This window comes from Theobroma umbraticum, unplaced genomic scaffold (genome assembly GCF_002168275.2).
Source record: "Theobroma umbraticum cultivar Fairchild unplaced genomic scaffold, ASM216827v3 scaffold_146.0, whole genome shotgun sequence".
Classification (NCBI taxonomy): domain Eukaryota; kingdom Viridiplantae; phylum Streptophyta; class Magnoliopsida; order Malvales; family Malvaceae; genus Theobroma; species Theobroma umbraticum.
This window is the reverse complement of record NW_018397265.1, coordinates 7219205-7231023: the sequence shown is the minus strand read 5'-3', so window position 1 is coordinate 7231023 and position 11819 is coordinate 7219205. Positions and strand designations below refer to the sequence as shown.

Genomic DNA, 11819 nt, shown 5'->3' with positions numbered 1-11819 from the left:
TATATATATATTATTTAAATGAATAAATATGAAGTGTAATTTTCCTAAACGTTTCTCTTTATCTCCCAAATCCAGCGTGTAGAACTGGTATTAGAGTCGGGGATTCTTAAGATTACAGCATTTCACAGCTACCATGTGAATGTTGAATCCCAACTGGCAATGAGAGGTTCACCAATTCAGCAATGATGTAAGTGAAAGGGATGTAGCCTGTGGGCAAAACAATGTCCTATTATCAAAACTGATTCAATTCAAATGCATTTCATTTTTCAGGCCATGTTTAAGCAATTTGCAAAAAATACTCAAAACTGATTCAATTCTCATTCTTAAATGGAAGAGAGCTAAAATTTTGTGCACAAGCAAATAATTGAAGTAATGTAAAAAAGTAGTTGTTCATCCATTCTTTGGGAGAAGAAAAAAAGAAAGAAAGAAAGAAAGAAAGAACACAAACATCTAACTTCACTATGATTCCTCCACCAGCAATAATTGAGAGAAGAATCCTTCAATTCCCAATGTCACTCTCCAAGCAACCTCTACGCTATGTTCCCTTTCACCTTTTTGTTGCTAGCCAAGATATGTCCGTTTGGTTTTGCTTAATTAAAACAATTCGAAAACCAAGTAAAGAGGCCACACTGTCACAAGGTAAGTGACCTTCAGAGGTCATAGTCTTATACGTGTCCTGCCATGATGCATGGGAATTAACCCCTAGACCTCCTCTATTTGGGCTATACATGTGATTTATTTGATCTTTCCCTGTTTCTTTGTATAATAAAATACAAATTTATCTCCTAATAAAGTTTTACTGGTCTTAACCAAATCTATATCTAGGCCTTTTCTCTCCTTTTTTCGTGGTACAGAAAAGAAGAAAAAGAAATTATGGGCTTTGCCTGGAAGAGTTGGGAGTTGCAATTTACAAGTATTAATCAGCTCTAGGCATTTCTGTCCAGAGCCCATGAAGGAACAGTATGTGACCAAACCCAGAGGAGACGGTGTGCTTGGGAATTTGGACTATCCCTCCTAATTCCAAACTCAATGTATAAATTCTGATATTTTTCCCTCCCAAGGTCCCTATATGGATAATTTGGGCAATTAGTTTTGCTATTTCGAAGATTTTCTTTCATACCCATCTCTTCAAACCGGCAAAACCAAAGTATTGATATTAACAGATTCAGGAAAAAAGGTTTTTTTTTCTATTTAATTGGTTTTTTTTTTAAGAAATCTCTCTTTTCGTAAAGCTTTGTTACCGCTTCGATGAATCCTTACGACCGAAGATACGGAGACCCCGAATCTTACCGTCAGCGAAGGAGGTACTTCCGGCTGTTCCCCAGATCTATACCTGCCTCACCCGGCAAGATTGATTAATTATATATTTTTTCCTATGATTTGCTGAGTTTTTTTTTCTTTTAATTTTTGCAGTGATTTCATGGGCCAACCGCCTCCGGTAGGCCTACCAGCTATGGGCCCGGGAATGGTTCCGCCAGCTGGTGCTACCTCTTATCCCCGCGGAGGAAACGTTTCTTACGGAGGCCCACCGACTGCGCAGCCGCCGACTTTTCAGGGAAGAGTGTCCGGAGCCATCCCAGGTGCAAGAAATTTCGATACGTACCCGAGCTTCCAACCACTCGCGGGAAGATTAGAGATGGGCCGCGGTGGGGGCATGGGTAATGGTCATGTTGGAGACAGGAGAAGCGACGGGGCGAGAGGTCGTGGTGGCGGCTTCAGAGGTGGTGGAGGTGGTCGTGATGGCCGTGGTGGTGGTGGTGGGAGGGGTTATGGGGGAAGGCACGGAGGGTCGTCTAGAGGGGATTTAGACAATGTTTCGCTTCCAAGGCAAAATTTTGGAAATTTGGTTCCTTTTGAGAAGAACTTTTATGTTGAGAGTCCTGCAGTTAGAGGAATGTCAGAGCAAGAAGCTATGGTTTATCGTAAAACACGGGACATTACAGTTCAAGGGCATGATGTTCCAAAGCCAATAAGGATGTTCCATGAAGCCAATTTTCCTGGTACATCTACTTTGGATTGTTTTCCAATTTTTTTAATCTTAATTTGATTTTATCTGACTTTATGTAACTTTTATGTGTTAGATTATTGTCTTGAGGTGATTGCTAGATTGGGTTTTGTTGAACCAACGCCAATTCAGGCTCAAGGGTGGCCTATGGCTTTGAAGGGTAGGGATTTAATTGGCATTGCTGAGACTGGTTCTGGTAAAACGCTGGCATATTTGCTACCGGCATTGGTGCATGTTAACGCACAGCCACGATTGGGTTAGTACGGATCATCAGTTCATATGTTTTTTTAGGTTGTTGTGGTGTTCATTTGAATGCAATTGCTCATTTTTTTGTTTCTATAATTGTGTAGCGCACGGTGACGGTCCTATTGTATTAATATTAGCACCTACAAGGGAGTTGGCTGTTCAGATTCAAGAAGAAGCTGCAAAGTTTGCGACTCATGCTAATATCAGAAGCACTTGCATCTATGGTGGTGCTCCTAAAGGACCACAAATTCGGGATCTTAAAAGAGGTATTTCTAATTCTCTCTGTGAAATGTATTCACCTTTATGGCATTGAGGGTACTCCGGCATTCAATTTAAGGTTTTCCTATGCTAGGTGTCGGGATTGTAATTGCTACACCTGGTCGACTGATAGACATGCTAGAAGCTCAACACACAAACTTGCAAAGAGTGACTTACCTTGTTCTGGATGAGGCTGATCGAATGTTGGATATGGGGTTTGAGCCTCAAATAAGAAAAATTGTTGCTCAGGTTGCTTTATTTGTTGTCAAGTTGTCTTCCTTTAGATTATTGTCCATTGTACATTTGTACATCAGTTCTGTAAGTTTGGTATAACTTTATTCTATATTAAGCAATGCAGTAGCAAAATGTAATTTATTGCATACATGATACTTGCGTATTGCTGAAGACATACATATCGGCATTGAATTCTGAAAATATGTTAGAAAATGCATGAGTCAATGATATAGATGTCAAAAAGTAGTTTAAACTGGTGAAGCAGAGTAATTGTTCATTTACACTTGATGATGGCAATGCTCTTAGCCACATTCAGATGTGCTAATGTTTCCATTATTCAATTTAGAACAAAGGTGTATGTTTTGAATTAATTGTGATTCTTGATGTCTGCTTTAGACCAAAGTGGCATCTTTTGTGTCCAAGGCTGTTGCATTTTAGTTAATTTCATCTGGTTATCTTGTGTTGTTTAGACTGCTAGTCTTATTGAGTAATATTTCTGCATCACAATCCTGTCAAAAGAAAATGCTTTGGATCTTTATGTGACCATTTTGGTTTTATCCATAATCAGATTCGGCCTGACAGGCAAACATTGTACTGGAGTGCAACATGGCCAAGGGAGGTTGAGTCTCTAGCAAGGCAGTTTTTACGCAGTCCATATAAGGTTTTGTGATGAAGTTATTAAGGCATCTATGTTTGGATTCATTGATATATTTTGTGAGGTGCTTACATGCTTATTCAGTTCCAAAATTGTTGATGTTTAGGTTATCATTGGATCACCTGATCTTAAAGCAAACCAATCTATAAACCAAGTTGTTGAAGTCGTAACAGAGCTGGAAAAGTACAACAGGTTTGTCTCTGCAACTTGTTTCAGGGAAAGTTTTATTTTGTATTGTGATATTAATGGTTGATCTCTCTCTGTGCAGGCTAATCAAATTGCTCAAGGAAGTGATGGATGGGAATCGAATACTCATATTCATGGAGACAAAGAAGGGATGCGACCAAGTTACTAGGCAGCTGAGAATGGATGGATGGCCTGCACTATCCATCCATGGTGATAAAAACCAGTCTGAAAGAGATTGGGTCCTGGCTGAATTTAAGAGTGGCAGAAGTCCCATAATGACTGCCACTGATGTGGCTGCCCGGGGTCTTGGTAGGATCACTGTGTGTTCGGAGTCTTAGTATATTCATGTAGGTTTTGAAATGGTGAAGATAAGCGAGTCTGCCAGCTGCTGTCCAGTTCCCTGAGAAAATAATTTGTGGCTTAGGTGCAAAGGAGGTGCCATGATGTGCATAAAGAATCTGTGAACATATATGTCTTTTAACTCATAAGCATGATCCTCCACTTAAAGGGAATTATGAGTTGGATTGAGGGACATTGTGGTTTCTCATATTCACTAGATGTACCCTAACATAATTGGCTACTACCTTATGCTTATAGCTCATGTTACATGGACACAGGGAGCACAGTTTGCCTAGCTGAGCCAGTAATCTATAATTTTTGGGTGGTGTACTGTGAAAACTCAGGCTACTCTGTTCCTTTGTTCAGAAAATTTGTATTTCCTGATTTTAAGTTTGGGGAAAAGAAAATTAGAAAGCTCTCTTATGTGTGGTTATGTATTTGCTTGAATTGTCTGAATTGGCATGGCTCCTATAATCAAGTGTCTAAGTAACATAGTTGAAGTTGAAGTTAGTGTCGCCTACCCACGGTTATGGAGCTGGTTTTTTGTGGCAGCCTGGTTGACTCACATTTGCTTATGTTCCCTGATTGGATGCGAAAATGGTGGTGGTGAAGCTGCTCCTTATCCCTGCAAGGTTAAGGTGGGCACATTTATCTAATGAATGTGTTATCTTAATATTGATCATTTGGATCTTAGGGTGCAGGGATAAGGGAGGTTTTGAAACTTTCTAGGGTTCTAAATGTATTGAACCTGCTTAGTGAAAGAATATTGCATGTAATTTAACATTTTAGTGATCTTCACTGATCATTTGATCTAGCGTTAGAAACAATGTCGACCTGAGAAGCTGGCTGTTGTAATTGATTTCAAGCAAATCTCTTACTTGGCCAGCTTGAGAGCTGTGCTCGAGTTACTTAGTTTTTCTTGGAGCCTTAAATTTCTCCCAGCTTTATCTTTGTCTTAACCCTCTTGATCTTTTGTTCTGATTTTCCTTTGTTTGCTGTAGATGTGAAGGACATAAAATGTGTGATCAACTATGATTTTCCTTCCAGCCTGGAGGATTATGTACATAGGATTGGTCGAACTGGTCGAGCAGGGGCTAAGGGAACTGCTTTTACCTTCTTCACGCAGGCAAATGCAAAGTATGCTAGGGACCTTATCAAGCTCCTGCAAGATGCAGGGCAGGTTGTCTCTCCTGCATTATCTACATTGGCCCGCTCTGCTGCTTCAAGTTTTGGAGGTAATACTTTGTTTTTGGAACCTGTTGGCAAAAGTAAATAAATGATTGAACAAGACTTTCTGGATTTAACCTTGGATAATCAACACTTTGCCTTTCATTTTTAGGTTCCGGGGGAAACTTCCGCTCCAGAGGACGTGGAGGTTATGGTAATCGGTCTTCAATATCAGGATCAAATACAATACCTCTTGGTGCAAGGAGGCCTTGGTAGATTGCATCTGTGTGTTTCTTTTAAGCACCTGTGTCTATGTCCAACAATATATCCGGCAGACATGGATACGGAGGTACAACCCTCCAAATATACGGAAAAACGTAAAACTTGAGCGTACCCGTCTCGGACACATCCGAATCTGACACTCATCCCCAAGTCCCAAGTACCATAGGTTTGCATAGTGTTGCTACTGCTATAAGCCCTGATATGCAGGATATTGTTTTACTGTGTTCTGTGTAGGATAATGTTTTACAGAATCATATGAAAGTGAATGGAAATGTTAGTTTGGCATATCAGTTGTGCCTTTCTTACTTGTTTTGTCCAAATACCAAGGTAATTAATAAAAGAAAAACTGCAAATTTATTCTTTTTTTAGAGTTCAGAATCTGGCCATTGCAGCCTAAGGTCTCCATCCCCAACTATTCTACAGAGAGCACAAGCAATCAGAGCAAATATTTTTTATATTTTGGGGGTTGGAAGAGTAAAGAATTAAGCTTCCTCTTATCAGACTCCTCACAAATTAATCTAAGAATAAATAAAGATTACTCTTTCCATTTCGTTATAGGCCAAACTAATTCAATTTTCATCATTTTTTGTAAGAAAATTAAAGTTTTAATAAATATGGTTTGAAAAGTTTGAAATAATAATTTACAAGTTTTATTTTTAAAATTTTTATAATTTATTTAAATTTTTAATAATCAAAACTAAATTTTATTTTAATTGAAAAATTATGGAAAGATAAATATAATAATTTTTGCAGATGAAAAATGAATTTACCAAAACTAGAGAAGATGAAGCCCAGGCCCAGCCCAGAATCATTCTGTTCATAGCAGGAAAAATGGAAATATTCATTTGTAAGGACAAGAAGGTAAATTCACACTGCCACACTCCTCTATATATTCCACAAAAACCCTAATTCCAACTTCTTGCGCCACTCCTCCTCTCTCTCTCTCTCAAGCCGCTGCTGCAAAGCGAGACATACCCAGAAGCAGGAAATGACGACCCGTTTCAAGAAGCATCGGAAGAAGAGAGGCCACGTGAGCGCGGGCCATGGTCGTATCGGCAAGCACAGGAAGCATCCCGGAGGTCGCGGTAACGCCGGAGGCATGCATCACCACCGGATCCTCTTCGACAAGTACCATCCGGGTTACTTCGGTAAGGTCGGTATGCGTTACTTCCACAAGCTTCGCAACAAGTTCTACTGCCCCATCGTCAACATCGACAAGCTCTGGTCTATGGTCCCTCAAGATGTTAAAGACAAGGCCAAGGGTTCCAAGGGCTCTGCCCCTTTGATCGATGTTACCCAGTTCGGTTACTTTAAGGTTTTGGGTAAGGGTGTTTTGCCTGAGAATCAGCCTATTGTTGTCAAAGCCAAGCTTGTTTCCAAGACTGCTGAGAAGAAGATTAAGGAGGCTGGTGGGGCTGTTGTGCTTACTGCTTAGGCTTTTTATATAATTTTTGAAGGTGTTTTAGGTGGACTCGTAGTTTCTTTTTTTCACTCATAAATGTTATTATTAGTACTCAAGTGTCATTTTGTTTTGAGTTTTGATTTGCAATGAACTTGTTTACTGATATATGGATCCATTTCCTTTTTTGTTATTCAGCATCATGATGCATTTTCATTTAGTTATTAGTAGTGTTTTATTGGGTTGGCTGATAGAATTATTTTTACTTTTATGACATCTGTTTAGTTATTTATTTCCATGTCTTGATGGAAAATTATGTGGAATTGTTCTAGTAATATTACAGATGTTTATGGTTTTTGTTGATTAGGATGTCTGAAACCTTGTGCTTTCGAAGCTGTAGCCATATTTTGGGAATAGTTATGGCCCCTTTGTTTAGGGGCAGTAGCTTATTTTCTCTGCAACATTGCATGTTATGGAATATGTGGAATCGTATGCAATATTGATACCCTTAGAACTTAGAAAACATTTGTTCGGGATCAAGTGTAGAGCTATTTCTTTAACAGAATGATAGAAAACATAACTGAAATTTCAGTGACAATGATCACGGCAAATTGTGTTGGAACCGGTTTGATAATTTTGTTAAGATTTGGTTTTTTTGGTCTAGAATTGCTTCTCATGGCTGTTTTGAGCGTTTGCTTTTTTTTTGTTCCTTTAAAAAAGTATGTACTTTTGAAACGTGTTTCCTTTGGTTGTCTGAAATTTTGTGCTTTGGAAGCTGTAGCCATGTTTTGGGATAGCTAAGGTTCGTATGTTTTGGGGCATTAGCTTATTTCACTGCAAAATTGCTTATTATGTCAGATAGGGAATTGTATGTGATTCTGATACCATTAGAACTTGGAACATTTGTTTCAAATCAAGAGCAGAGCTATTTCTTTAACAGAATGATAGAAAACATAAAGGAAATTTCAATGACAAAAGGCCCCGGCTAATTATGTTGGAGCCAGTTTGATAATATTGTGAAATTTTGGTTTGCGTAGTCTAGGGCTGTTTTGAGCTTTTGCTTTTCTTTGGGCCTTTAGAAAAGTCCTTTATTTTAAAGCTTATTAGACCTTGATAACCTTGAGATGAAAAAATGAGATTTGTAGTTTCAGTTAGAGTTTGATGTCTATGAACCATTATGAGCCAAGAATACTCCTAATTACATTTCTGTTATTGAAAGAGCAAGGCTTTGTTTAAATTTACCCTTCTCAAATGGCTCAGTAATGATTAATGGTTGCTGCTATATTTTATTTGTGCCATATTTATGGAAGAACATACTACATGATGAGGGAAGAGAGTGAAAATGTTGTAGGTATGTATTTTTAGGCACAACAAAACTAGTCATGCAAATATGCAGAGGGTTGATGGGGGTCAGTTGTCGGGGGCAGCTCTTCTAGCCAACGGGTTAATACGTAAAAATTTCAATAGCATTCCCCTTCTTTCAGTGTATATGTTTTACCATGAGAATGCCATGATAAAAGATCAGGTAATAGGCAAAAAAATCCCAGAATGAAAGACCACGGATGAATATATTTTAACAGTGCTGGAGCTTGGAAAGTGCCCATTCTGTTCCACCGCTGGTGTCCATGGACAGCATTAGGGTATTACTTTTTGGACAAGAGTAGGCTAAAGCATGGCCAAGGCCATGGCCCATGGACAACAAGCTGAATCTTTCGTTCGATTTGGGCACCCTTGACCCAAAACCAATGAGCACGTAATATAAAGGCTGAAAAGCAAACCCTTATCTCTTCCCAGTTACAGCCATGAAAAGCCAATTGATTTGGTCATTCTTTTCAGAAACAGTCGTTATTGCGTACAAGGAGAGAAGTTCCAGCTATATGCCTTGGGACCCTGGTGGAATCCACCTGCAAGAATGGGTAGATGGGTGAGCTTTCCTTTGCCTGGTTGAGCAAAGTTGGGTGTGTATTGCAAATAGGAGGAGCCCAAGTCTTTTCCTTCTTCTTCTCCTCCTTTCTTCTTCTTGCTTCTTAAATTATCACTAGGAAATGAGCCAATGACTAAGCTAAAAATTTACGTAGTGTTTGGAAAGCATATATCATAATGGATTTCTAAGTAGACAATCATTATTAATCACTATTAGACAAAGGAAATTTTTCATGACATTAAACATAGGATTTCATGACTAATAATGCTTTTCAATCCCTGTCTTTGTCCATAACCTAAACAATTTGTAACCTAGTCAAGTAATTGACTTCCATTACCAAACAAATGATGAGATGAACAAATTTTCTCCGCCCCAAAATCCTCTTGTAGGACCCTAAGTTCAGTCTGCTTTTCAACCTTTTTTCTCTTTTTTCTGCTGCAATTCCTTTTGTTTCATAGTAGAGGAGAGCATTGCAAGTTACATTTCATGTACAAGATTTGGATTAATTACGCATTCAGTACCTAGATTATAGTGGCATGATCAATTTTATATTTCATAAAAAATTAACAATTACTCAAATAAATTTTACTTTTCAGTTTGCACACTTTTGATTAACAATTTTAGTCAAGATTCCCAGAATAAATATTCAAAAATCTTATTACCGTGATAATATTTTAGAACCCTGTCCCAAACAAAATCCAAAACCTAAAAAAAAGAAATTGAGGGGAAGAAGTAAATAACTTGAGACGTGGGTTGTGATTTTCTTGGCTAGAATAGGGAAGATAGAAATGGGATGGCACAGAGGGATTTGACAAAACCACTCAAATCATGGTTTGAGGGATGGTCATGAGTCAACTACAACAGTTCTTTGAACTAGAAAAGGTTTTGTCAGGAAGGAGGAACAGAGCAAGGAACAAGAACACCACTCCATGTTGTTTTTGGATTCACAGTGTTAGCAATTTTGTTGTCAGTTGCCAGCCCACTTTGGGGAATCATCTGTTCTTATCTACTTTGCTGTAAGCCTGTTGCCTTTGCCCTCTCTTCAGATGCTTTCCTAATGTTACTCAGACCCTACTTTCTTGTAAGTACATATGACCCTGTACCCGATCAAATCTCTTAAAACATAAAACCATAGGACTCTAATTTAATAATAAGTAAAGTTTAGGGGCTTAATTAAGCAAAGTGAAATAAATTTTAGGGGCTTGTTTGATATTTTAACTACAAAAAAAAATGTTAAAAAGTACAAGTGGAAAGCAAGTGACAAAATTATGACAAATAGAGCCTTAAGTGGTCAAAGTCATAAAGTAAGTCACTAATGAATGTTTGTTCTGTCATGTCCAACTTAATTAACTTGAGCCAATCGTTCTCTTTTGTAAGCACATTAGTCTTTACTTACAATTTTTGTCAAAAAAAAAAAATGTATATGCACGTGTCACGTGAGGCATCTAAAAAAAAAAAAATCAAATTGGATAAAATAAAAATTTTAAAAAACGTATAAACGTGGATATTTCGTATCCCATTAAGTTAATCTTTTGAAATAATGTGACATGTACCTTCAAATATTCTTCATTATGTAAGCTATGAACTTGGACATGTGAAATTTCATCTCACATTTATTCCATATGTTATTTCTTTCAAAAAATAATATCATCAATAGCGCAATGAAAAATAAAGTAATTAATCATATTTCGATTGCACCGAGCATTTGAGTCATTAATTAATACATTATCTATCTATCTAAAGTGCAAATTCGAATACCCTCTCCTCCAATTATAGAAAAAAAATCATATTTCGATTCTCTTGCCCTTAATAAAAGAAAAAAAATAAACTTCACTTAGTTCTCTTGTAATTTCGATATTTCCCACATTACACCTTATAATTTCTTTTTGTCTAATTAGCACCATATCATCCTACAAATATTTTTTATTCTTAAAAGATTAAACTATTAATTTTGTCTAATAAATTAACAATCTATATATGTATATATAGATGGAGTGTGGTATTATATACAATTCTTTATTTGGCTTAGGATGCCAGCAAATGACAGGGTAGAACAACACATGATGTTGGCAACAAGCATGAAACATAACCAAACCTTTGGTGGAGATGTATTCATTGATCCAAATATGGGTTTGGACACATGGATTTTCCAAGCACAAGAAAGGGACTCATTTCAGAATTATACAAAAAAACAAAACAAAAATGCTTTAATTATTCAGATGAAACCAATGCTGCTGAACTGTAAAGTACATTACCCCTTTTCTTAACATAACTATTCTCTTGCAGCTGGATTCCCCTTTCCTTTCCCTCAGGAACCCATTTTTTTCTTTAGTGTATTTCCTATCCTTGTGGGTTGGGGCTGCTGCCTGCTTTTTAGTCAGTTTTGTTAATCTTTTTTGCCACTTCTTTCCTAGTGGCTTCAAATCCATTTCTGATAAGTATTCCTTCTTTTTTTTCTACTCAGATAAAAAGATATTTACATGTATCATGACAATGAATATTTTATAATCGAGTATATTACATTATTCGATTTAATTTACTAAAATTAAAATATCTTATAATTAGATTTAAATAAAGTTTGGATAATAAATAATTACCCATCACAGAATCGGGTGATGATTTTAGGATACTTAATACTCGAACTCAGTTATAAATAGTAATTTTTAATTTAAATTATATATATATCTTTTTATTTATAAACTGTTTATAATTAATATAATACTTACTAAAATTTATTTTTTGTAAAAATTAAATTAAATTTTTAATTTTAATTTTACATTAATAATATACATAAAAAATTATTTTCAAATTATTTTTTATTTCAAGTATGGATTCGAGTTTTGATTTTTTTTTCAATTATAAATAATTTTAGTTTGGGTATTAAGTATTTATTTTTAATCGGGTTCAAGTAACATATGAATAATTAAGTTTTAACAAAGTTCGAGTTTAATTAATTTAAAATTAACGGCTACCTTACTTGTTGTCAATTGATAACTCTATTATATAGAGTTATTTTGATACATTTTGGGGCTTAAGTAGCTAAATCTTTGAGATTTTAGGTTCGAATTTTAACATTTTAGATGTTTTTTAAGTTTAAGTTTGATTACTTGTTAAGTGATTAATT

At 36.5% G+C, this 11819-nt stretch overlaps 2 protein-coding genes across 3 annotated transcripts; both read left to right on the top strand.

Annotated features, from left to right (window-relative positions):
• Positions 1-872: 872 nt before the first annotated feature.
• LOC110422549 (P-loop containing nucleoside triphosphate hydrolases superfamily protein) lies at positions 873-5735 on the top strand. Of its 2 annotated transcripts, XM_021436510.1 has the most exons (10): positions 874-1304; positions 1414-2000; positions 2082-2261; positions 2356-2517; positions 2604-2758; positions 3312-3404; positions 3505-3590; positions 3667-3893; positions 4925-5158; positions 5263-5735. In XM_021436510.1, exons 1-10 carry the CDS (start codon positions 1249-1251, stop codon positions 5364-5366), a joined length of 1884 nt encoding a protein of 627 aa, XP_021292185.1. In that variant the 5' UTR covers positions 874-1248; the 3' UTR covers positions 5367-5735. The 2 variants fall into 2 exon arrangements, 1 of the variants encoding a protein (XP_021292185.1); XR_002445726.2 differs by lacking the exon at positions 5263-5735 and having other exon boundaries at positions 873-1304; positions 3667-4561; positions 4925-5064.
• A 543-nt stretch (positions 5736-6278) lies between these two features.
• Positions 6279-6968, top strand: LOC110422626 (large ribosomal subunit protein uL15x). Its single transcript, XM_021436620.2, has one exon. It carries the CDS (start codon positions 6361-6363, stop codon positions 6805-6807), a length of 447 nt encoding a protein of 148 aa, XP_021292295.1. The 5' UTR covers positions 6279-6360; the 3' UTR covers positions 6808-6968.
• Positions 6969-11819: the final 4851 nt, after the last annotated feature.

What these genes read in the sequence shown, in the direction of transcription:
- LOC110422626 (XM_021436620.2), top strand. Translation starts at nt 6,361, where the DNA reads ATGACGACCCGTTTCAAGAAGCATCGGAAGAAGAGAGGCCACGTGAGC.
- LOC110422549 (XM_021436510.1), top strand. Translation starts at nt 1,249, where the DNA reads ATGAATCCTTACGACCGAAGATACGGAGACCCCGAATCTTACCGTCAG. An exon ending in AATTCGGGATCTTAAAAGAG is followed by an intron (nt 2,518 to 2,603) that starts GTATTTCTAATT and finishes TTCCTATGCTAG; the next exon opens with GTGTCGGGATTGTAATTGCT. An exon ending in TAAGAAAAATTGTTGCTCAG is followed by an intron (nt 2,759 to 3,311) that starts GTTGCTTTATTT and finishes ATCCATAATCAG; the next exon opens with ATTCGGCCTGACAGGCAAAC.